The following is a 23,257-nucleotide window of genomic DNA, read 5'->3' as shown; positions in this document are numbered from 1 at the left end:
ACAAACATGAAGTTAGCTGATAGTTAACCCGCTGGGCTTCGTAGTTTTACCGCGACATTTTCGCGCGGAAAGCCGGGCGTTATTGAGCCGTGAAAAGCTGTAAAGTATCATGAAAAATTAAGAATTACAACAATTGTGCAGTTTTATCGTTTATTTAGTGAATATAGTCTCATATGTGACCAAAATACAGTGTAATCCATCATAAATGTGTTGAAAGTTCGTGCATCATATCTCGTATATGTGCAAAGTACGTTTTGTGTAATTTGGATTAATTTGTGAATGACCAGGTATGAAATTGATTAATATTTCATTACTTAATGATATGTCATATCTCTCACAGCCAAATACTTCAAAAGAAATCGTTAGCTTGTAGGCATAATTAGGTTATAAACCTTTGGTGGGCGATAAGCCAAGCCAATTATACTGTCAACGGTTAAGTTGAATTAGAAGGAAATATTCATTATAAATAGTTATATTTCAATTATTTATAAGTAATGTGATGATATTGTATCGTCCGTGTGCTATTTTTATCAATTTCCATAAGTGGATGTGCCAAGAAACCCAAGCTTGCGACGTGTCTAATGGCGCTGACGGGAGAATTTCGCGCGCGATTGTGACGGATTCGTGGCAATTTTTACCGCAGCTGATTCATGTATTTCCACAATTTTATCATTTTAAATCGAAGCTTATGTATTCTTGTGAAGATATAAGCCCCAAATATGTGATTTTTTCTAAAATTATGGCCCTAAAACAGCCTCTGAAAAAATTTCTCCCGCCAATCAGCAGGGGGCACGCTGCGGGATCATCCACCTATAAAGGGTGTTTTACGGCCAAATCTTTCGTGTTACTGGTGTACAATACATTGTAGAGAGCTCGTTATTAAAATAGACTGCAAGAGTTTCATGATAAATTTGGAATTATGCCCTCAATTACGGTTGTCAAGTGACATAACCCTATTTACAAGTTGAACATGACATGCGGTAATTTTAGGATACTAAAACCAAGTTTTGATGACCGATAACAGAATAATGATAATATGCACTAATTCTTGGTTTTGTTTTAGGCTGTGTAGATAAAGTGCCAGTTGAAAAATCACAACTACAATGGCACAAACTGGGTAAGTGCAGTGTTATAGCTCCTGTATCAGATACTGACCTTGGTGGTAGGGGTTTGTTTACTTATGGATTTCTGCATTTATTTCAGTTCATCTTGTGAATCCAGTGAGAAACGTTTGACCTTGAAAAGAAAAAGAGATTCCACAGACGATGAGGTTTGTACAGCTTCATTTTCCCCATTTGTTGTTGATGAAAATGTTGAGTGTTACTGACCTTACCTTATTGTAGGTAGAGAATATGCCACCGATGAAGATCTCATCGGTACTTGAAGATGAACTCCTTGACCAACCAGCACACAATGTAGTGGTGGAATCTTCGTCATGCTCCAGTGATGATGAGAGCTCCCAGTATGGTACTACAGACCAGCCAAGAAGTGTATACACAGACATAGATTACAACCCTGATAGTTTCTTAAGCCCACCTAGTATTTCCGATCTACCTAATTGTGTTCTCAGCCCACTGGAAAATGTGGCAAGAGGCGAGTCCACACCACACTCAAATAAGAGGCCTAGGTAAGTCTAGTAACTTGTATAACACTGATTCGTTGGGACCTAGAATCTTTTTAACCAAATCTGGGCACAAGTGATTTTTAATTCAAGAAGTATTGACACAGTAGCCTTGTTTATCTCTCCTCAATGTAGTAGCAAGGGCTTGCTTGCTTGCTTGTGATAATAGATAAGTATGTATGAAAAAAGTTAACTCTCATTTGACCTTCGCAAGTGATGTGTACAGTTATACCTATGTGCATAATAAGTAGTGTTAATGCAGTCTTATAGAATCACCTTCATGTGTATTTGTGACATGTGTTATTTTTTTGCAGTACCAGTAAATTACCATGCCCAACATTGCCCAAACGCAAGTGTCCTCTACCTGGCTTGTCCTGGGCGGACCCTGAAGATGTGTGGAACAATATGTGTGACTGTGATGCCAGATCTAGTAATAAGAAGAACCCCAATATGTTTGACAATCACCCTAATCTACAACCCAGGATGAGAGCTATTCTACTGGACTGGTTGAATGAGGTAAGATATATCTCTATTTACTTAATGACTCATGGAAACTTGAAATTATTGTACTTACTTAATAACTGTGTAATCATTAGCTGTGTGGGACAATTTGGGCTAAAAATAGAATAGATAATATCATCATGTAAAGGCCTGTTCTATAGGGTGTAATGGGTTATCCTCTTAGGTCCCACAGGAGTGGTATTTTGGGAAAATGCCAGGAGTTATGATTGTGCTGGTTTTAAATTAACAGCCAGACACTGTCTTCAGACAGACAAGCAGCATTAGCATATTATTATCATTACAATTTGTATAAAAAACATTAGTATAAGTTCTGTGTGAATGAGTGTCTGGCTAATGATACTTGTAGGAAAAAATGTAGTAACACTTGAATCCTCTCTATTTTCATGCAGCATTACAGTGGTTTTTGAACAAGTTGAGGTAAGATTTTTCAATTGCACATGTATAAAAGTAATGTTGAGTATAGGGTCGTTGACCTCTTTTTTGCGGTGTTCATTGACCCCTAAACCAACTCGTTTTGAAGATGTTACCTTCAGCGATTTCCCTTTTATATTTATCTATAACATTTGTAGATTATTACGATTGATTATATTGTAGATTAAAAAAAAAAAGAATTAGGTTTTCAAGGTCGTAAACGCATCAGCAAATCGGCAAATTCGTTGTCGATAAGTGCCATTGACCCCGTGGCGTTTTTAATATTCTTATTGCTTCTCATAGTCCGCCATGCGCTTGCAAATGTCCGAGACATTTTAGCTATAGTTTTCAGGCTAGCGAATTTTATATTTTATATAATTTATATTTATAGATTAGAAAACGAAGCCAATATCTAATGACCTTCACTTGAAAGCGTGTGAAGTTTTTTGAACATATTACATCCGGAATGTCGTATAGGCAATACTCCAACACTCGTAGCATTGTAACAGTTTTCATGGAATTTCGATACTAAATCTTGTAGTTATCTAACGAGCGTAATTGTTAAAGCAACAATAACGTATTTGAATGATTGCACATTGTTTCACCGTACATGGAACTTGAACGTAACAGCGAACGCAAAGCTTTGCTTCTTTTAGATAAGAAGCGTACTATTTATGTGCCAGTTCAGTGCAGGTACTAATTTAATTTGTTAGGAAAGTGGGACACTTCTATTGTAAGCGTGTAATGATAAGGTTTCTAAGATTAAATGTACATTAATTTCGTATGGGTACTATTGATGAGTTGTACGATGTCGTGGTGGCCCGAAGGAAGGCTTCTCATGCATGAGAGTGCGGATTCGAAACCTACCAACGGCACTTGCCGGAACTCGGAAAAAGTCACATTGGTACTTACCAATGTAACTTTTTCCGAGTTATATGTACTTTCTAAGATTATTTAGACATCACTGACAAATGGTGAAGGAAAACGTCGTAAGGAAACCTGGGCTTATAATTTCTGATTATAAGTTTGAAATCGGCAACCCGCATTAAGCAAGCGTGGTGATTAATGCTCAAACCTTTTCCATGTGAGAAGAGGCTTTGGTCAGCAGTGGCTGATGATGTACTATTGATGAGCTTATGGCTTGCTCATCGACCGTACAGATTGTATTTACGTTACAGTTTAGTTCCAAGAATTTAAGCTCTCGTTGTCTAGAGGCTAGCCAGGATAACAAAACCAACTGCAGTTCTTTATGTAACGAATAAGTATGAAATCGTGACAATATAACTGAAAACCGAAGTCCGAATCTTAGATACCTATTGTGCTATCGATATTATCGTTTTGTCTGCGTTACTTGATTCCTATTGACGTGAAAAGAACAACACGGTTTAATACCATAATCGTATCGCAAACATTTTGAACAATACAATTATTTGATCAGATTAAGAAAAACATGACGGGATTTCTTGATCTATATTATTATGAGAGTTGTTATTTTTTCTTCAAAAACAAATTGCACGCAGACTTGTTCATGATACATACAATACTCTTTCTAATGCACTGTTATTATTAAACTAAAAGGCTAAGCTTATAAACGTGTTTTAAGTGCAATCGGCAAAAAAATGGGGCTTGGTCACAGGTCAAAGCAGTGTAAAGGCACTCGTAATTGAATGATATTGATGAATTGAACGAGAATGCCAATAAGTGCTGCACTAGTATTCGATTGTATAGGTATGTTGACATCTACCTATGTCATAATGTTGACGATTTTGCAAATATTTTCGCATACTATAGAAAATCTTACATCATAACATAATTGCTGCGGATGGTCCAAATATGAATAGATTTTTAGTATTTTGGAAAAAAAAGTGTGTAAATACGCTATGATGTCCACAGATCGAAGTATTTGTCCTCTAGAGTTATCTGTCTAGTTAGCGATCAAAAAACACCTAATATAAATCGCTATAAAAAAACCTAAAATTAGGGAAACTAAACATAGCTCTTATTTAAAACTCAGGAACAATTTATTTCGAATTACGAATAAATTCTCGCCCATTTAATATGTAGCACCTTAATTGTACTTTAGCAGTCAAAATAATGAATTTGAAATAACGCCTCTTCACGCGAAGCACGGATCGATCGGTAACTCTAGGTACATAACTGTATATTTAACTTGGTAGGTATTGAAGTTTTTGCGCGCATCGTCTGTCTCACAATTATACGCTTTACGTGCGTATTTCGGTCGCGTTTTCCTCAATCCTATTCTACGGTATCACATTAACTAATATCCTTGCATTTCCGGTGTTTGTAAAGGACGTGGTTTATCTTAGAATGTGAGGTCAGTTATGTTTCTGTGTGAGAATTGATACAGTTAATTCTGAGTGATCGGGGATTATAACGTAAACTTGTTGTTTTTGGTCGTGGTAATCGGAGCATTACTAACATTACGCTCTTTGGTTACCCGAAAGCACAGAATGAGCAAATTTTGCGTTACAGTATTCGCCAGTTTTGTTACGTAAATCTGGCTATGAGAAGATGAGCCTGTTTGCTATACATTAGGCACGATTCCAGATATCTTTTACTATCGAAAAGCTTTACAAACTTCAGGCCAAATCGCAAAACGAATCCAAGATCCCTTGCTCAACAATAGCAGACCACACAACTATCGAGTTGGTCTAATAAAGATATTTATTTCCAATTGTGTTTCTTACAAGCCCAAGTTTTATACAAATAAATAACACGAACTCAAGGCGCCGTACTTTTTAGGCCCTACAGAGTCTACAGAACATGTGTGCGGCCCCCGTTTATTGATTGAGACACATTTAGATAACAGTTTATTGTTTCGTACCAAAGTTTCAAACAAAACGCCCCAAATAGTACTGTTATGTCATTTATTTACGCATCTTTTATATTGGACGTTTTTTGTTGCAGAAAATGTAAGTCTATTAACTAACCGCAGGCCGCGATCTTATATTATTAATATTAGTCTTGTCTTCGTCTTAGTTACTCGTAAAAGTTAAGCTTTTTCTATCTATCTTTTTTTTTAAACGTTGCCCCACACTAAGATTTTGTCCTGTATCGTGGGTGCGTTTACAAACATAAAATTTCAAATGCATATGACACCCGAAACAACAATTTGTGGATCAAACAAAGAGTTGCTCCGTGCGGGAATCGAACCCGCTACACGTTGCACGGCAGCCACGCCAACCGTGCATTCATTTTTTCAATGTCAATTAACTAATTCAAGTACACATAGAGCTTTTAGTAAGATGCGTCATTTCATTTAATACTAGAAGCAGGAACAGTGTTGTAGACAATTTACCTAATTGATGTCTTAGCCGAAATTAATCTCGCTTTAGCCATTACAACGTCCGGGAGAGATAACCCCGAGACAAACAATGGAGGATGGGCAGTAATATGTTAAATATGTTTTACGATAGGCACGGGCTACATTGTTAATGGAGACATGACGTGTGGCATTCTTACTGTATTGAAGATTGTTCTACAAGTTAGGGTCTTTTGCTTTGAGTAATTCTAGAGATGCCGATGATAAAACGATTGAATTCTGGCTCGAAAAGCTACCTATAGTTCTGAAATGAGGCACATTTTGTTGGATGAAGACTGAAAGATCTTTCGCCTGTCATTAATCTGTATTTGGTACGCTTAGACCATCAGGGTAGTTGAAAGGCGCCCACTATATCTAACTCAATTAAAAAGCGATAATATCTATTTACTGAGTAAATATCATTTACTTATAAGCTCAAATATGTTTACTCCTAATTCTAATTAACAATTAAACAGCTGAACTGTATTTACATCAATCGTCGTCGCACGTAATTTATCTAAAGCGTTATTGTTTCTTCTCCAGGTATGTGAGGTATACAAGTTGCACAGAGAAACGTTTCATCTCACTGTGGACTACGTCGACAGATATCTATCCAACACAGAAGATGTGCAAAAAGGCAGATTGCAGCTTATAGGTAAACAAATCTTACGACTACTACTTAACAAAATTAAGAAGGTACTTCTGTGGACAAATCAAGTAATAATTTGTTTTGCTTCCAGGTATAACGTGTTTATTTATAGCAGCGAAAGTAGAAGAAGTGTATCCACCCAAAATCGGCGAGTTCGCGTACGTGACAGATGGAGCGTGCACCACAGACGAGATACTCCTGGAGGAGCTTCTCATCCTGAAGATATTGTCGTGGAGCATCACGCCCATCACCATCAACAGCTGGCTGAATGTGTACATGCAGCTCGCCAGCGAGGGCCGCAGCGCCAAGCGACGCCTGCTCGGGGAGAGTGACGTCGGCGCCAACGCGCTCCGAGGGTACACCTTCGTGTTCCCGCAGTACTCGTCGCTGGAGTTTGTGATTTGTGGACAATTGATAGACTTAGCAGTGTTACACGTGGACGTGAACCAATTCCCGTACAGTGCCGTCGCCGCAGCGGCCATGGCACACGCGTTCTCCAAAGAATTAGCTATAAGAGTATCTGGTGAGTACAATATCATTATAACATTAGTTATAAAAAATATCCACATAATAATATCCGAAACAACGAAAATCATGTTACATAAATATCAGTATTTTTGGGTTAAAAGCGTGGGTCGCGTGTGATTCAAAACGTTTGTCACTTTTGCTATAAAAGTCACTTATCAATGCAAATATTTATAACCAAGAGTAGGTTCAATATGATGAATCAAATGCAGGGTTAAATAATAAATGGTAACAACTAATGTGTTGTGTGCAGGGTACAGCTGGGAGGAGCTGGAGCCGTGCTGGCGGTGGCTGGCGCCGTGCGTGAGCGTGGTGCGCGGCGAGGGCGCCGTGTGCGTGGTGCGCGGCGGGGACGGCGAGTTCGTGCAGCGCGCCGCCGGGCTCGACCTCATCTGCCCCGACGTCAACCTCGACGAGAGCCACCGCATACAGTCGCACAACGTCACCCTCGACATGTTTGTGAGTACCCTACACTACTACCGTTACAACCAACAAATCAATTCATACGAATAAATATTCAAACATTCAATAACAGCAATTGTCTAGTTTTCTATATTTTTGTAAATGAAATGAAATGTAAATAAGTAAAAAAAGCAAACTATCTTATTTCTCCACACCCGCTTTTATGTTGTAGATATGATTTATGATGTATTACGAATCGATTATCTAAACCAGTCTAGATAATTTATCAAGTCCGCTCGTACAATGCAGTGGTTATTGTATTATCAATGCTAATGCTGAATTTTGTTCCGCCAGGATAAAGTGTACCAGATAATGACGGAACAGCAGTCGTCGACGCAGGGTGACACGGCGGCGTCCACGTCGCAGGACAGCGAGCACATATTCCCGCCGACGCCGCCGCAGTCGGACCACAAGAGCCCGAAGACTCCAACTACTAAGACGCCGTCGACGCGGCACTGCAGTGGCCTGTCGCCAGTGCCCGAGGTCCGGCGACTCTCCGCCGAGTGATAATACACTTTATATTAAGGTGTGTCTTGTTGTATTCTTTGTTATGTTCTGATACTAGTTTTTTTAAGAGAAGTTGTTGTAATACTCTTTTGATTTGGTACAATTTGACATCTGAAGTAGAGCCAAGCAGCTCCATTTTTTTTATTATTGTACTGTTTGCCATTGAGCACGGAAATTTTTAGCGTCCTTTTGGATAAATTTATCAATTTCTTATGGTAAGAGAAAATGTATTCTGACTATAATATGCACACTTGACTCACAACATAGTTGGAAGACTTAAGACTTATACATACAGAAGTACATACTGTAAAGTCTATTTTATATAAAGCAAAACATATGCTAGAGGAACCTGCTACTAATTTTATTAGTATAACGATATATGACTATTTAATTCAACTATTCACTAAAGTACACTAAGGCACGCGACCATTAAAATATATCGCGAAGTACTTCAATAAGAAATAGATAATATGCTAATAAATTATATGTCACACTTAATTGTCATCACACTTGGACCACCAACATTATAGGTTACGGACTTTATTCGACAAAACAAATGGACTTGTGTAGAAACAACTGATATGTCTGTATTTATACATTGCAATGTAACAAGCCAATCTACACTGGTATCTCCCGATTGTACATTTGGATTGTATTTTTAATAAGAAATGGCGAGTATCTAATGCGAGTGCGTGTTTGTTGCTGCTTATTAACATCACTAGGCACTAATGACGCGACTGGTGTGTGCATGACACTAACACATCAATTGAGGAGATACCAGCCACTCATTCTATCAGGATCCTACTTTCTTGAACAAAATCTCTTTGAAGTGTGCTGTTACTTTAGATCTGTCAATGATTTTCAATATACAATTTGTTTTGAATATGCAAAACATCAATCACCATGCAGATCTAAGAATACCACTAATGAGTTAGAATTATTTATAAGTAGCCGTTTAAGTTAATAAATAAAAATGTTACAAAGAAACCCTTGCAATCCACAGATGATTTATGTGTATGATATAATAATAAGAAAGATTCTATCTGTGTATTGCATTGAAGTTTTGAAGTAACTAGAAAAAAAAATGTTGCTCACACAACAAATAAAAATGTAAATAATATAATTATTGTTCCTACTTTTGAAAAATTCTAATATATCAATGGTTTTGGACTTACGCTAGCTTAAGCCATTACATGCTGCTTAAACATTCCATGCAATTTATGTTGTCACCTACAACATGTTTAAGTAGAGATAATCCACCGTATTACTTTTAAATGCAATTTTAATAATAATTTTAAACAAGGTTGTGTCTTCTCGTCTTGTAACATCTATCTTATCAACGATTGCTTCCATGTCAGCTGGAAGCACTACTTATACTTTAGTATGGATCAAATATTGCTAGGTAAACCACAAAGAAATATCGACGTGGTCGCATAATATTATATTTTTATGTAAATAAAAATAAGAATGCATTGCAATGAATCATTTTTTCAATCAATACTTTATTCTGAATCTTTAACTAATTAGTTAGTTTACTGCTACTATAACTTTATTGGTCTTTATTTAAAAATTGCCGTTTGATTGTGCATTACACACTCACGAGTTACCGAAACAATCATTTTCGTATTTTTTTTATATCGTAATTATTATCTTTAGTATCCAAATCAAATGTCAATATCTTATACATAATCTATGTTTAAAAAAACTGTTCCCACTTACTAGTGAATTAGATGTATACTTTAGTCCTTGATTTTCTCAACGTTTTGTATATAAATTGATAAATATTGTAATTTATTTCTTCTAATTGATGATAAAAGAACGCAAAACGTTCTAGAGACTGATAACTAGAGCTTTGAGTCAACTGTTTATTTAATATTGATATAAATTCTTATTGTATGTAAAAAATATATCGCGGCGTATTTTAACCAAAGACTTGTTTCCGTTGGATCGTTTCATTTGGCACACTTAGAAATGACGTAGAATTGTGTAAACTGCCCGTGAGTATGTGGAACACTATTCAATGAACTGAATGCATGAAATTCTAACTCTCGATGCTATTACAGCTTACTCTTAGACATTAAGTAGGAAAAAAATGCTTTATATATATCGGAAATGATTCGCATGTGTATTATATACTGCACAGCACCACCATGAACAATATTGTGACCAATACGCATGTTTATGGCCAATTTGACGCCATTACTTATGTATATCAGGCCCATATGTACTTTTATTGCAGTAGTGACTAACTACAATCATTATACACCGTTTTAACATATTACATATATCTCCGATTTGTGTAATTCACTTTGCTTTTCTTTTTTGCCAAATAAACCTTCGAGTGATGGATTAAACTTTCCAATGTTCGATTATTTGTCGATTGTCTGGATATCAAGTAATACCTGCATGTCTCAAAATAGCATATATGCATTATTATATCACGGTCTGAAGCCATAAAACATTTCTTTTTTAATCTAAGCGACTTGATAGCCGACATCGACAATAGTCGGACATGTTTTCTCAAAATTAAGACTGTCCTCTGCCCTAACTTCTTTCACTTCACTCGACGACCCTAACATATAAGAAATCTGTTGTACAAATTGTATTCACCATATTATATGGATTTATTGTATTTTAATGTGTAACAATGTACAGTGTACCTAACTCCAATAGAACCGGGTATTGTTCGTTTTAGAAAATTCAATGTAGAAATAAGTTGAACGATTACGCTTATCCACTAAGGCGATGCTGGCCTTATAAATAAGACTTAGATTTGTTACTTTATATGAAAATAATTTAAAAATTATATTCTTAGTAGAAAATGATTAGAATTTTTAGATATAAGTTATTTTTATATCAATTTATTGAAGTAATATAAAAGGTACCTAATTGTAAATGGAACTACAATATTGTTTGCCGGACTTCATCGCATGTGATCTCATGTCATGGATAATAAAAGTAAATCAGATGTAATTAGTGCAATACTGCATCAATCACATTTTGTATGTACAGTCATTCAAGGCGAAATAGTATTAATAAATAAATGGTGTTGATTATTTACTTGAAAATGTTTTTATTTCCATCCACTGTTAAACAGCTTTTTTTTCTTAAAAAATTAGACAAATCGAGTATCTTAAAAGTACTCAAACATTAAAATCAAATAACAATTCCTTAATGTAACAAAGGTAAAAAAATCAATCAAAAAATCTCCATCGGATTACGTATAAAATGCTTACTTGCTAAGGGCGTGGGTCTGCCATTCTGTGAAAAGAAAAAACAAATTCAAATTGTTGCCTTAAATGTATAGTATGTTACTGAACACTATAAATCTTGTCTACACTATAGAAACAAAACTGGATAATAAATTGCTACTTATCTCTGTATTACATCATTACGGTAATCACAGACCTCAATAATAGTCTTTGACACCCAATAGAAAACTGTTGAAGGCAAATCTTCCGCTAACGTCGGTCACCGGTGACCACCACGGCGTTCAATGTGTTAAACAATTCATGATAAAAAAGGAACTTAAAAAAAGTTACTTACAAATGTATGCTAATCTTTGGTCCGGAGGTAACACTGGATGTGTCCTGTGGGGTAAGGAACACGTACTGTCGCTTCGTGTTCTTCAATGCGTGGTCTATCAACATCTCCATCACTGCCTTCCTGTTCACATTATCCTGTAACAAACAGAATGAATAACAGCTTTATGTCTGGACAAAAATAAGGGTCTGTTTTACTGTTCTTACATTCCTGCTAAGGTTAGATACCTTACAAATTACGTTCAAAGTTATAATTGATATTATAGTGGTTATCCAGAACCTGTGAAATCCCCCATAATATTTATTTTTTGGTAGAGGTCGGCGCTATGCGCACTTACAAACCAAGGATATTAACTCGTCTCCAGTTTGTTTCTAATATGAAGTCGGGCATTTATGCCATCCGGATCTAAAAGGTTACCGGAGCTCCGGCTCAATGTAGAAGAAGGAACGGGGTGATTTTAGTCAGTGTCTGACACCCTCTCGCCTCACCTACTGCAGGAGAAGACATTGGATGATTTTCCTCTTTAAAAAAGGTATTTATGCCATTTGTTTGTGGGAGAACTCCATCATTTACCTTTCAAACTACGTGTACATACCATAAAAACATCAAACTCGTCCATAAAACAGAAGGGCAGGCTGACGCACTCCCAGAGCGCCATGATGAAGGCGACGGTGGAGTAGGAGCGCTCGCCGCCCGACAGCGACGACGTGGTGGACGCCGCGCGGTTGTTGCCCTCGCGGCCCGAGCACAGGATCTCCAACGTGTGGCGGGACAGGTCCACTACCAGGTGACCCTGTACCATTGTAAGATAAATATTATAGGGGCCGGTTAAAATAACTTATCAACTGCCTGTGACAGTACACTGCTGTACGTTGGGCGTCATCTACATAAAAAGGTTTGCTATAATCTCGCATGTATTGCAGGCGGATAGCAGATCGCATTATAATAGGTTCAGATTTATCACAACGTTGCTGTCGTGTCGCTGTTCCTCAAGTAACTCTTACGACCAGTAAGAACAATATTTCATTTTGACTTTGTAACCGAATAAATAAAATAATGCAAAATCAGGGAATAAGAGCTATATGAGAAAAGCCTAAGAATATCTTAGAAGTTTAATCAGATACTTAAAAGTGAGGTCAAAGCATCTTACTCACCCTGTACCCTCTAACCAGAAGGATCGCTTGGAAGATATGTTCCACTGTCCTCACTACGATGGTCTGCAGTTTCACGCACAGTTTCAAATGATGGTCTGTTGTGTAGGTCAACTGGGAAAATAATTAAAACATGAAGTGGTTGTTTTTGTCTTACTACCTGTACACAATACAAAAAACATAACAACCGTTAATCTCCAGAGAGGTAAGTAGAGGTGCACTGATTTTTATGAATCCAATATAATAGAGTCAAAAAACCCATAGAATATTGTCAAACAAGGTGATCAAACCAGAAACTTAATTCACAGTCGAGACTACGAATATTTCTTTTTCTTTTCTTTAGCAAAGAAAAACATTGCCCCACACTAAGGTTTTCTCCTGTGTCGTAGGTGTTTACAAACGTACAAGTTCACATGCACATGACACCCAGCCCCGGAACAACAACTGGTGGATCACACAAAGAGTTGCTCCGTGCGGGAGTCGAACCCGCTACACGTTGTGCGGCAGACACGTTGCCAAACCACCGCGCCAACAAAGTACCAACAAAACTTGAAGCAGTAGCAGTCATAATTTTATTAACTTTCCCAATAATAATTATGAGATATTCAACTAGCACTCTGGCAGTCTCTCGCACAGTTCCAATAATATAAAAGTTGAGTTAGTTACCACATCAATAAGTTCCTTGAGATGTTTGAGCGCGTTGCTAGTCTGCTGGTACTTGCGCTTGACGTCGACCAGTCGCTCCGTCACTTCAGCCTCGCTCAGTCCGTCCGCGTCGCTCCGTATCGAGTTTAGTTTCACCTCTAACTTCTTCAGCTGATTCGTCACTGTTAATTTGTCCCTGAATAACAAGGAAAGTAGATATTAAAAGATAATTGGGTACAAAGTTTCTGAAAGTTTAGATAGACTGGAGTAGTAAAATATTTTAATTTCCTAGTCAGATGCGCGAGAAGTGGCATCGGAATTACTCTTAATAACAAATAGCCTATTAATCCCAGTAGAGTGAAACATAGAACCTCCTCCTTTTTCATGTTGGTTAAAACATTTGGAATAATCTAATAAATAATTAACTCTAGGAAAAGTCCAAGTTCAGCATACTTGTAGGATCTGATAACGTTAGAATATGACGGAAGGTGATAATACCTTGCAGTAACTAGTATAGCTAGGTGATTCTTTGTAGTGTATGTATGTGTGATTAGCTTCTACCAGCGGAATCACTCGCGTTGCCGCGGAATAAAAAGGGACCTATGTGTTATTCCAGACCATACGTTTTGACGTGAAGGAGTAACAAACAAACATACAAATTTTCATATTCCTAATATTAGTAGGACATAAAAACAAATAGATCATCTTACCTAGGATTCGGCATCCTGGGACAGAGTCGTTCAGCGGTTTCAATTTTCTTCTTAATGACCGCGTGTTTGTCCTCGAGGATAGCTTCCACCTGCGTCATCTTGATGCTGTCCTCACGAAGCCGGTGCTCGTACGACTTCCTCTCCATCACACCCTGGTCCATCTTCATCTGCTCCTTGTCTATCTCTTCCTATATTGCAGATCAGAATAAACATTTGTAATTATTTTATACTAGCTTCTACGAAGAGATTCTACGCAATTCCGAAAAAAAAATTCTGGGTGTTATTCTAGAGATTGTCAAATAAATTAATTAAACATCACGGTTTAGACACGTATTATTAATTATTTAATGCAGTAGGCTGCGCAACGTCGCCGCGTCTGCGCACGCTGCTCATAATGAAGAGTCCCTCTGTGACTCGAAACTAGTAGAGCTTTTCTCCATTAATAATACGTGAGTATGCCGTGATTTTTAGTTAATTATTAACTACAAATATAAAAATATTGTCAAATAAACTATCTCAGCGCCTTTCATTCAGATTGCTTATCTTAACCTGGACTTTGTATCTGCAAAATATGAATATTTCTCTTACCCTAGTATTTCTACAAGCAGCATTGACTTCCCCGAGCTGTTTCTTTAGCTTTTTCATGCGCGCGTCATAGTCGTCCAACTTCTTTCTGTACTCCGCCTCCTTGCTCGCGAGCTCCTCCACTTGTCGTTGCAAGCCGGCCATCTTGTCCTTCGATATGTTTAACTCCTCCACCTGTTGCAAATGTTTTCTGATTAACTCTTGCTTCATAAATTCTACTTCGCACATATGAAGTTTACATACGTATAAATAAGAACAAAAATCCCTAATGACAGATAGCCCGCCAGACACGATCACCTCGCCTGGTCGGAGGATCCGCCTTTTCTTAGGGAACTTTACTCACTGTTCCCTAAAACATTGTCTAGTAAAATGATTTTGTTATTATATATTTACAAATATTCTTCATTTAAGTTTCTAATTATTACATACGTTCTTTTGTATTTAATTAGTCACTTTTGAATAGATGAAAAAAAGCAAAAATTACAACAATTTGATCTAATCATTTTAGAGTAAGTAATGAGATAGTAACTAACAAGATTTACAAAATTACTATTTTATTCATTGTCTATGTTTTGCATAACGTCTTGTCGAGGAAAGTAGCGACTGCAGTCCACCTAATCGAACTATATTTTTAACAAAATTTTAGCCAAAACGACACAGCCGTTTGGGAGAACACACACAACATCAATATAAATAAACTCATTAACTTACGAGCACGGCATGTTGCGGCGCTTGTTGTTGCTCGAGGGCCTCGCTGGCCTGGCGCGCGACCTGGTCGGCGCGGTGCAGCTCCCCCAGCAGGGCTTGCAGCGCGCGCCCCGACACTCGCTTCTGTTCCCGCGCCAGCTTCGCTTCTTCGCTCAGCTTCGCGGCCTGAGACTCCAAATCTTGCAACGTCGCTTCTGATTCTTTTATCTCAATTGCTATTTGCCTGTTAAAGTAGTGTTGTTTTAGGGGCTTTGTAATACAAAGGCTGTGTACTGAACGTGGGTATTAAGCGTAAGTAACAACCAGCATTTTTCGACAATATAATGTTTAGGGAGTAAAATGTAATAAGCTTGCTTTTGAGACTATGTGCTATTGCTGAGAATTTACTATTGAAAATCAGCTACCATGAACGCTCATGATAACTTATGTGTCATCACTCATCACTGTAAAAAATACCGACCCATACTTATACAAACGTAAATGTGACTCACTTTTTCCTCTCCGCAGTGCTGAGATGCAGGAAGCGACTCTGCCTGGCGGCACCACCGTAGCTCCTGTAGTTGGGTGCGGGGTGGTACTCCGTGGAATCCAGGGTCACTATCTTCGAGCAATTCTCCGGAACGTTCTGCTCATTGTCCGACAATCTAACCGCACTCTCTGGTAAAAATGGATTATGTTTAGTAGGGAATGAAAATGTTTAAGACTTTTTATGTTAGGTACTAAGTACGTTAGGTATGTAAAGGTACTATTAACGAATGTAAAAAGTCTACCAATAGATAGTAACAAAGCTTACGACTTGGTCGACGGTAAGCGATCACCGTAGCCTAAGTGTAATTCCTCCACTCCCCAATCTCCAAATCCCCCCATGGGGAGTTAGCCCTTAAACGGCAAAGCACTTGTAACACCTCTGGTGTTTCGGATATCCATGGGAGGCGCCGATAGCTTACCATCAGGTGACCCACCTGCTCGTTTGTCGGCTTATTCTCTAAAAAAAACTTACCATGATCAGGTACAAGCAGCACGCATTCACAGCCGACGTTGTCGATGAGGAAGTTGGCGATGACGGGGTCGGTGACGTCGAGCGAGTCGAGCGCGGAGCGGAAGTTCCCCGAGTGCACGCGGCGCCCGCGCACGTCGTGCACGCGCGGGAGGAACCGGCTGCACGTCACGCCCGGCTTGGACCGGGGGCCGTATACCTAGTCACGTGTGGAAATTGGTTATTATCTTTTTTGATCTCTTTGATATATTATCATATTGGTGTTACATTGTTCTCACATAGTTGGGTACTATCCTCGGTCAAAAATAAATTATTACAACTTTCAATAGAATAAAATATTGAAAAATAATCACACTCTCATTCATAGATGAACTAATTAATTTTCGATTTTTTCTAGCTTTTCTAGAAATAAGTCTGCTATTTGACGTCAAAAACTTATGACGTCATAACGCACTATTTCATACAAAGTTCATAGAAAATATCGTTTTTGACGTTTCGAAAAAAGTATTGAATTTGACTAGTAGGAAAGTAGCCTATTGAACCAACGAAACAATGTAACCAAGAGTCGTATTGTGAACCTGATCCAAAAAGAGTATTTACAGACTGGTTGTTGTATGTCGTGTTTTTAAACCTTCATTACTTCATAAAATACAAATAAACATGTAATAAATAGGAACAATTCATGACTAAAACAAAGTTAAAGTAGGCGAACGAAATGATAGGAGAATTGACTTATCATTTATCAGCGGCATTGAGAAAAAGGTACGCCTGAAATAATTATGATACCTGCAATCATACCTACTTTCTAATAATCAACCGCAATCTAGATTAGTCTGTTATCTAGAGATATACCTATAGTATATTAGGCATCAAAATGTAACCTAGAACATATTCCCGATTATTTTTTTAATTCATTGTTAGTATACTGTGATGGTGGCTCGGAGATTTAAGACGCCCGCTTCTCATGCACGAGAGTGTGAGTTCGAAAGCTACAAACGCCAAGTACCAATGACAAACGGCGAAGGAAAACATCGTGAGAAAACCTGGGTATATAATTTCTAATTATAAGTTTGAAATCTCCAACCCGCATTGAGCAAGCGTGGTGATTAATGCTTTAACCTTCTCCGTATGAGAAGAGGCCTTTGGTCAGCAGTGGCCACTTATAGGCTGATGATGATGTTAGTGTACTGACCTGTTCCATTATCTTAAAGAGTTTCCTCATATCATCGGGCGTGTTCACGCAGAAAGATTGAATGTTTCCCCCGATAATATGCTCCAGGGCACCGCCCCATTTCTTCTCCTTCACTTTTAGGTATGCACCTGTGGGAAAAAGGCGATGAGTACTACAACCTGACATTTTTTTTCTGGCATATTAGGAACTAAGTAAGGATCAGTGTTAATGAGATCGGCAAAGAGTAGAGAGAACAGGACTTTGCATAATAACTTTAAATCATCAATTATTTCCCACTAATAGAAAGACAAACAGAAAGACTACTAGAATGAGAATAGGAAAAACTTGAAAAAATATGTATGACAAGGGCACGGGTCAAAATTCCGTAGAAAACTAATATGAATATTGAAAAAAAAGAATGGTGAGAAAAGAAAGCGTAAGAGACTGAAAGAGAAAGATAGAGTTAAAAAACATTTATCACAGAGTTTCACTTTATTTTTTTTTTCCTAAATTCAGCTTTGTTTCTGCCACAGTCGTTTAAATATTGTGTATAATATTGTCAACAACAATTTGAAAACGATACATACCGATGGGTCCCCTGGGCTTGTCGGAGAAGTGTCCCTTAGCGGCGGCGGCGTTGACCCGCTGCACGAGCTCCACCATGTTGGCGCCGTACACCGCCAGCGAGTCGTTGCCGCGGGACTCCAGCTCGCGCAGCTGTTGCTTCAGTTGCTCTGTTACAATATTTAGAAGTCAGTATTTATGAGGTTGTATATGGAATTATGAATTTGTAACAGGTATTTACTAAGAAAATATCCATATTATAGATACTAATTCTATTGTATGACAAGGGCATTACCTATTTATGCTTCTTCTATTTCTTACTTATTCTATGAGTGTAATAACCTACTCTATCACAAATGGTTCAAATCCTAATCAAGAATGCAGTGTCTCGTCAACAATCACAAAAATTGGGTAAAAGTTACAAGACGGTTGCCAAGGCAGGGTAAGCAAAAGTTTTATAAGTTTCCTTGATGCTCTGCTAGTCCCAACATTTGAAGGCACGTTTAGCAGTTTATGAAGAAATTTGTAAAATTCAAAAAGTCTCCGTACACCGCCAGCGAGTCGTTGCCGCGGGACTCTAGCTCGCGCAGCTGTTGCTTCAGTTGCTCTGTTACAATACACATATTTTTTTAATCTTTATTTGTTTTTGGAACTTTTAACAATAAGTTACGCTAGTTCCATCATAAACTAATCTAATAAATAAAGTAGACTTACAAATTAATCAGTGAATATACCAATGCAGCCTCTGGCGACATTGGTCTTGCTAAGATAAAATTAACAATACACATCTCGTTGAGGTGATTTAATTTAGAAGTCATTATTTATGAGGCTGTATATGGAATTATGAATTTGTAACCAGTACTTGCTAAGAAAATATCCATATTATAGATACTTATTCTATTGTGTGACAAGGGCATTATTTATACTTATTCTATTAATGTTATAACCTACTCTATCACAAATGGTTTAAATTCTAATTCTATTTAATTCAAGAATGTGGTGCCTAGTCAACATTAATAAGCATGTGGTAAAAGTGACAAGAGACAGACCAGGGCAAAGGGTAAGCGAAAGTTTTATAAGTGTCTCTGCTAGTCCTAACATTTGAAGGCACGTTTAGCCGTTTAGAAGAAGATTGTACGTCTGAAATAGAAAGTGCAATGCCCTAAATGTAATGCGTTAATAAGACTCACGTAGCGAGGCGCGCTGCCTTTGTACCCTTGCGTCGGCCTGCTCGGCCTGCGCCTGCGCGTGCGCGTCGTGGTCCCGTGCCTGCGCGGCGTCGTTTTGCGCCGTTTCGTACCGCGCGCGCGCCGCCTCTACGGCCTGCCGGGCGCGCTCCGCCGCAGCCTCTAGCTGCGCGCGACGGGACTCCGCCGCACCAGAACTGAGCCTGACATAATAACATCATCTTTTAATCCCCGAAAGGTTAGGCAGAGCTGTACTTATCATATATATAGGCCCGTTTCGAGTGTCATGTACCTATAACAAGTTCGTTGCCAATAACCAGGAAACGATAGTAGAAATCGTACAATTACTTAGAATTTACTAAAACTAAAACTCCTATCAATATTGTTAAGTACGGGTTATCGGCCATGTATGTTACATGCGCCTTTTCTAACGAAAAACCTAATCTTTGTTACTGAAATGGCATTTAATCTGTCTGCAACTAACAGATAACAATATCTACGAGTGCACGATAGGGATATCCCCTACTTCACTCGATAATATTATGTACATAAGTACATAACTTGAATAATAAATTTACATTTAATTAATAATAGGTACTATACGGTCGCCGCGACACAACATAGGAAAATCCTAGTGTGGGGCAGTGTTAAAAAAATGTATTCTAACAAGTTTTGAGAATATTTTTGATAAACCAAATCCTTTTAAACTGTGGTCTCCAAGCCGTCTGCCAAGAGTGGAGATTATGGCAAACTCCTCTTTTGTAGAGGGGATCATAGACTAGCAGTGGATAGTGATAGTTTTGAATATAATGTGTTCTACTTACTCTATACTTTTTATTTCCTTCTCCAAGTCAACGATTTTCCTTTTCTCTCTATTCAGAGAGTCAGTGTACTTGGTAGCGTTGTTCTGAAACGAGTGAAACGAAGTCTGCACACTGTTCACCTCGGATTCTAGTTTACCAAGCTGTTCTTCAAGCTTAGCTTTCTCTGCAGACTTCTCTTTTAGAAATGTTTTCAGCTCACTAAAAGAATATTAAGATGGTATTATAGGTGTTTTTTCACACAAGAAAGTTGAGTATTTGCGATACATTTTAATGCTGTCATATTATAAACAGGTACCTAAATAAAGTCGTCTGTCTGTTCGCAATAATTTCAAAAACTACTGAACAGATTTTCACATGGATTCCACATTAATTAATGGATTCATTTTTGAGGTAGATTTAATGTACTTAAACTTAACTAATTTAATTCCGACCATAGCAGGTGAATGGTAAATTGGAAAGCTAGTGTATTTAATATATAGATGTAGATTACATTCTTGTAACGAAGTAGAATGCAATGAAAGCTTAATATAAGTTACGTCATGTCCGAACAAAAAGGCTATAAATAAATAACATTCTTGTACATGTAAAGTTAAATAAACTTACTCAATAGCACTAGTATTACTGCCGTAGTTCTGTTCCATTGTACCGAGCTTCTCCCTCAGTTTGTCCATCTTGTCCTTCTGTTTGTCATACTGTTCTTGTATCTTCCTCGCTTCTCTTTCTAACTCTGCTACTTCACTCCAGTAGAATTCGTTCTGGAGAGTTTTTGAGAGTGCTGTGATCTCTTCTCGAGATTTCCATTGATCCAACTGGGCCTGTCTCTTCTTGTATTCTTCTTCCAATTCTGCACATGCCTAAAATATTGTAATGCAATTAAACAGTTTCCTACACGGTTCGCGACTCATTTAATTTGTAATGTGGTATTAGTCAAATAGAGGAACAGTGAATAAGTTTTTTGTCATACATTGGTTGTATTTATTAAGTTCAACAATAAATTATTTTCCCATAAGTCATAAGATTAAATAGAAGAACATATTAATCCATAGTTTTCTGGAATGTAGACTTAAGAGTTACATGTATTTTCTATTAGGACTACAAAAAGGAGGTTCAAGAGGAGAAAATTAAATAAAATGGCAACTTACTTCATGTTTCCTCTTCCACACTGCTCTAGCCCTGTTACAGTTTCCTAAAGCTATTTTATAATTATTCTCGGTAACTTCAAGATTAGTTGCTTTACGAAATAATGCAAACTTTTTCTTTGCATCCGATGCATGGAAACTTCTTGCGTCATCCTGGTTTAGGACTGATATCGGATTGTCTACTTGTATGTCATGTGCCAGGGTTATTGCATTCACATCGTCATATTTCGTTGAAATTATTTCACCTAGAAAAAAAAATGTATACAGTAAATATCACGAGACATACTAAATTAACTAAAAATTACAAATTACTTACATACATTAATGGAGAAAAGCTCTAGACGCGACGACTTCACGCAACCTACTCAAGTAGAGCTTACCGAGTCTGAGCGTCTAGAGCTTTTCTCCATTAATGTATGTAAGTAAACTGTGATTTTTACTTAATTTAATAAATATGGGTTTGGCTAATATGTAGAAGTGATAATTTAAGTCGGACATAGGGTAGGTATACTACAAGTACCTAATTATGTACCAATGATGCGCTGCAGGGAATGTTACATGCATTTCAAGTTGATATGTATCAATTATATCAGTATCACTATACACTCAGTACCTATGTAGGAAATATTGCAATAATCACTCTCTTCAAATAGTTAACTAAGACTTGTAATAGTTTAGAAACACTTGATACACATAAGTTTGTAAACAATTCATAAACTATCTATAAAAAATACATTACATTTATTGATGTAGTGAAAGAGGTATGTAAGAATCATAGCAATTGGCGTTCCATAGTCTCTACCTACCCCCATGGGCGACAGGCTTGAGGTTATGCATGTATGTATGAGTGTTGAATGAGTACATACCAGAAGCTGACTTAATCTTGTAATTGGAAGCTCCTGAAGCATTGATATGTCTCACAATAGTAATGTAGTCACCATAGATGTGGTGTTTATATGCTTGCGGACTGTTGTTCTTTATTTTAATCTCAATCGTCGCTGAGTTTGCTCCCTTTTTAATAAATGCTGGAAAATAAAACATATTTACAAAATTGTTACACAAGTCACAACATGTTTGTTCACTACAAGTGTGGAAAATATCAAACAATTTAGTTCTGTTTTGGTAAGAAAGTTAGTTATAACTTAACTTTGGTTAAGCTTAGCTTGAAAACTGTGCCTTTATCGTAATTGCGTATTATTAAAAGAAAAGCACTTACAACTAATAAAATGCAATAATAAGAATATGAACTTGAAAAAACTTACAGCGCAGACTGCTCCCACGGTTTGTATCGGACGCTCTTCCACCCAAACCCACCACTAACGCAGTTAAGATCGCACTTTTGCCACTCCCATTACGACCCACAATAAAATTAACGTTTTTGTTCAAATTAACTTCCAAATTATCATGACAAAAAAAGTTACGAACATGTATGCTAACTATTGAACCATCCGTATCTACACCTATATCAGAGTTATCAATGTCCATTTTGATGAAATTTTATACTGCCGGTGCAGTACATCAAAACTGTTTACATTAAAATTAGCTTTAGAACTTTTCAACAATGTTTCAGCGCGCCGACTTTTGATAACAAACATGAAGCGAAACGACAAACGAACGATAACTGTTTCTGTCAAAGTGACACTGACACTGACTATTATTGTTTGTCATTTCACTGATGGCATCCCATTGTTAGTAGTAGAGTAGAGGAAAACCAATCTTTCTACCAAGCAAATTGGTAATTTTGTCACTGATTAAAATGCGAATGCTATTCTTTCCGATGGGTTTCAGTTAAAATATATTAATATGCCTCGTAAATATTAATCTGTTAACTGTAATTTATGTCACTTTTAAATGGTGACATTGCAACTATCTAATATTTGTTTTAAATTATCCGTTGTCCGATATTTTTAGTTACAGTATTGATTTATGCTATTACATCTATCCAAGTATTTATTTACTTTGGTCATGACGTTATTATGTATAATAATCAAAATGTTCACACACAGTATTTTAA

General features: G+C 37.4%; 2 protein-coding genes across 3 annotated transcripts; one reads left to right on the top strand and one right to left on the bottom strand.

Annotated features, from left to right (window-relative positions):
- The first annotated feature begins 23 nt into the window (after positions 1 to 23).
- On the top strand, positions 24 to 11,079 carry LOC118272451 (G1/S-specific cyclin-E). 2 transcript variants are annotated; one of them, XM_035588978.2, is made up of 9 exons: positions 24 to 287; positions 1,064 to 1,117; positions 1,204 to 1,270; positions 1,344 to 1,627; positions 1,936 to 2,137; positions 6,420 to 6,531; positions 6,617 to 7,048; positions 7,304 to 7,509; positions 7,807 to 11,079. In XM_035588978.2, the coding sequence occupies exons 2-9, from the start codon at positions 1,104 to 1,106 to the stop codon at positions 8,017 to 8,019; spliced, it is 1,530 nt and encodes a 509-aa protein (XP_035444871.1). In that variant the 5' UTR covers positions 24 to 287; positions 1,064 to 1,103; the 3' UTR covers positions 8,020 to 11,079. The 2 variants fall into 2 exon arrangements, with proteins under 2 accessions (XP_035444871.1, XP_035444880.1); XM_035588987.2 differs by lacking the exon at positions 24 to 287 and adding an exon at positions 390 to 980.
- Positions 11,069 to 22,887, bottom strand: LOC118272443 (structural maintenance of chromosomes protein 6). Its single transcript, XM_035588966.2, has 18 exons — positions 22,506 to 22,887; positions 22,110 to 22,268; positions 21,247 to 21,488; positions 20,708 to 20,958; positions 20,105 to 20,302; positions 19,284 to 19,483; positions 18,117 to 18,263; positions 17,551 to 17,678; positions 16,362 to 16,557; positions 15,853 to 16,018; positions 15,365 to 15,584; positions 14,657 to 14,827; positions 14,069 to 14,256; positions 13,380 to 13,554; positions 12,717 to 12,827; positions 12,158 to 12,355; positions 11,566 to 11,699; positions 11,069 to 11,280 (listed from the first exon to the last, which is right to left on the bottom strand). The coding sequence occupies exons 1-18, from the start codon at positions 22,726 to 22,728 to the stop codon at positions 11,259 to 11,261; spliced, it is 3,129 nt and encodes a 1,042-aa protein (XP_035444859.2). The 5' UTR covers positions 22,729 to 22,887; the 3' UTR covers positions 11,069 to 11,258.
- Between the last annotated feature and the right edge of the window lie 370 nt (positions 22,888 to 23,257).

Source organism: Spodoptera frugiperda, chromosome 15 (genome assembly GCF_023101765.2).
Source record: "Spodoptera frugiperda isolate SF20-4 chromosome 15, AGI-APGP_CSIRO_Sfru_2.0, whole genome shotgun sequence".
NCBI lineage: Eukaryota > Metazoa > Arthropoda > Insecta > Lepidoptera > Noctuidae > Spodoptera > Spodoptera frugiperda.
This window is presented reverse-complemented; position numbering and strand designations above follow the sequence as displayed.

What these genes read in the sequence shown, in the direction of transcription:
- LOC118272451 (XM_035588978.2), top strand. An exon ending in GAGATTCCACAGACGATGAG is followed by an intron (nt 1,271 to 1,343) that starts GTTTGTACAGCT and finishes ACCTTATTGTAG; the next exon opens with GTAGAGAATATGCCACCGAT. An exon ending in ACGTCACCCTCGACATGTTT is followed by an intron (nt 7,510 to 7,806) that starts GTGAGTACCCTA and finishes TTGTTCCGCCAG; the next exon opens with GATAAAGTGTACCAGATAAT.
- LOC118272443 (XM_035588966.2), bottom strand. Translation starts at nt 22,728, where the DNA reads ATGGACATTGATAACTCTGATATAGGTGTAGATACGGATGGTTCAATA. An exon ending in CCGTGGGAGCAGTCTGCGCT is followed by an intron (nt 22,269 to 22,505) that starts GTAAGTTTTTTC and finishes TTTATTTTCCAG; the next exon opens with CATTTATTAAAAAGGGAGCA. An exon ending in GCTGCTTGTACCTGATCATG is followed by an intron (nt 16,019 to 16,361) that starts GTAAGTTTTTTT and finishes CATTTTTACCAG; the next exon opens with AGAGTGCGGTTAGATTGTCG.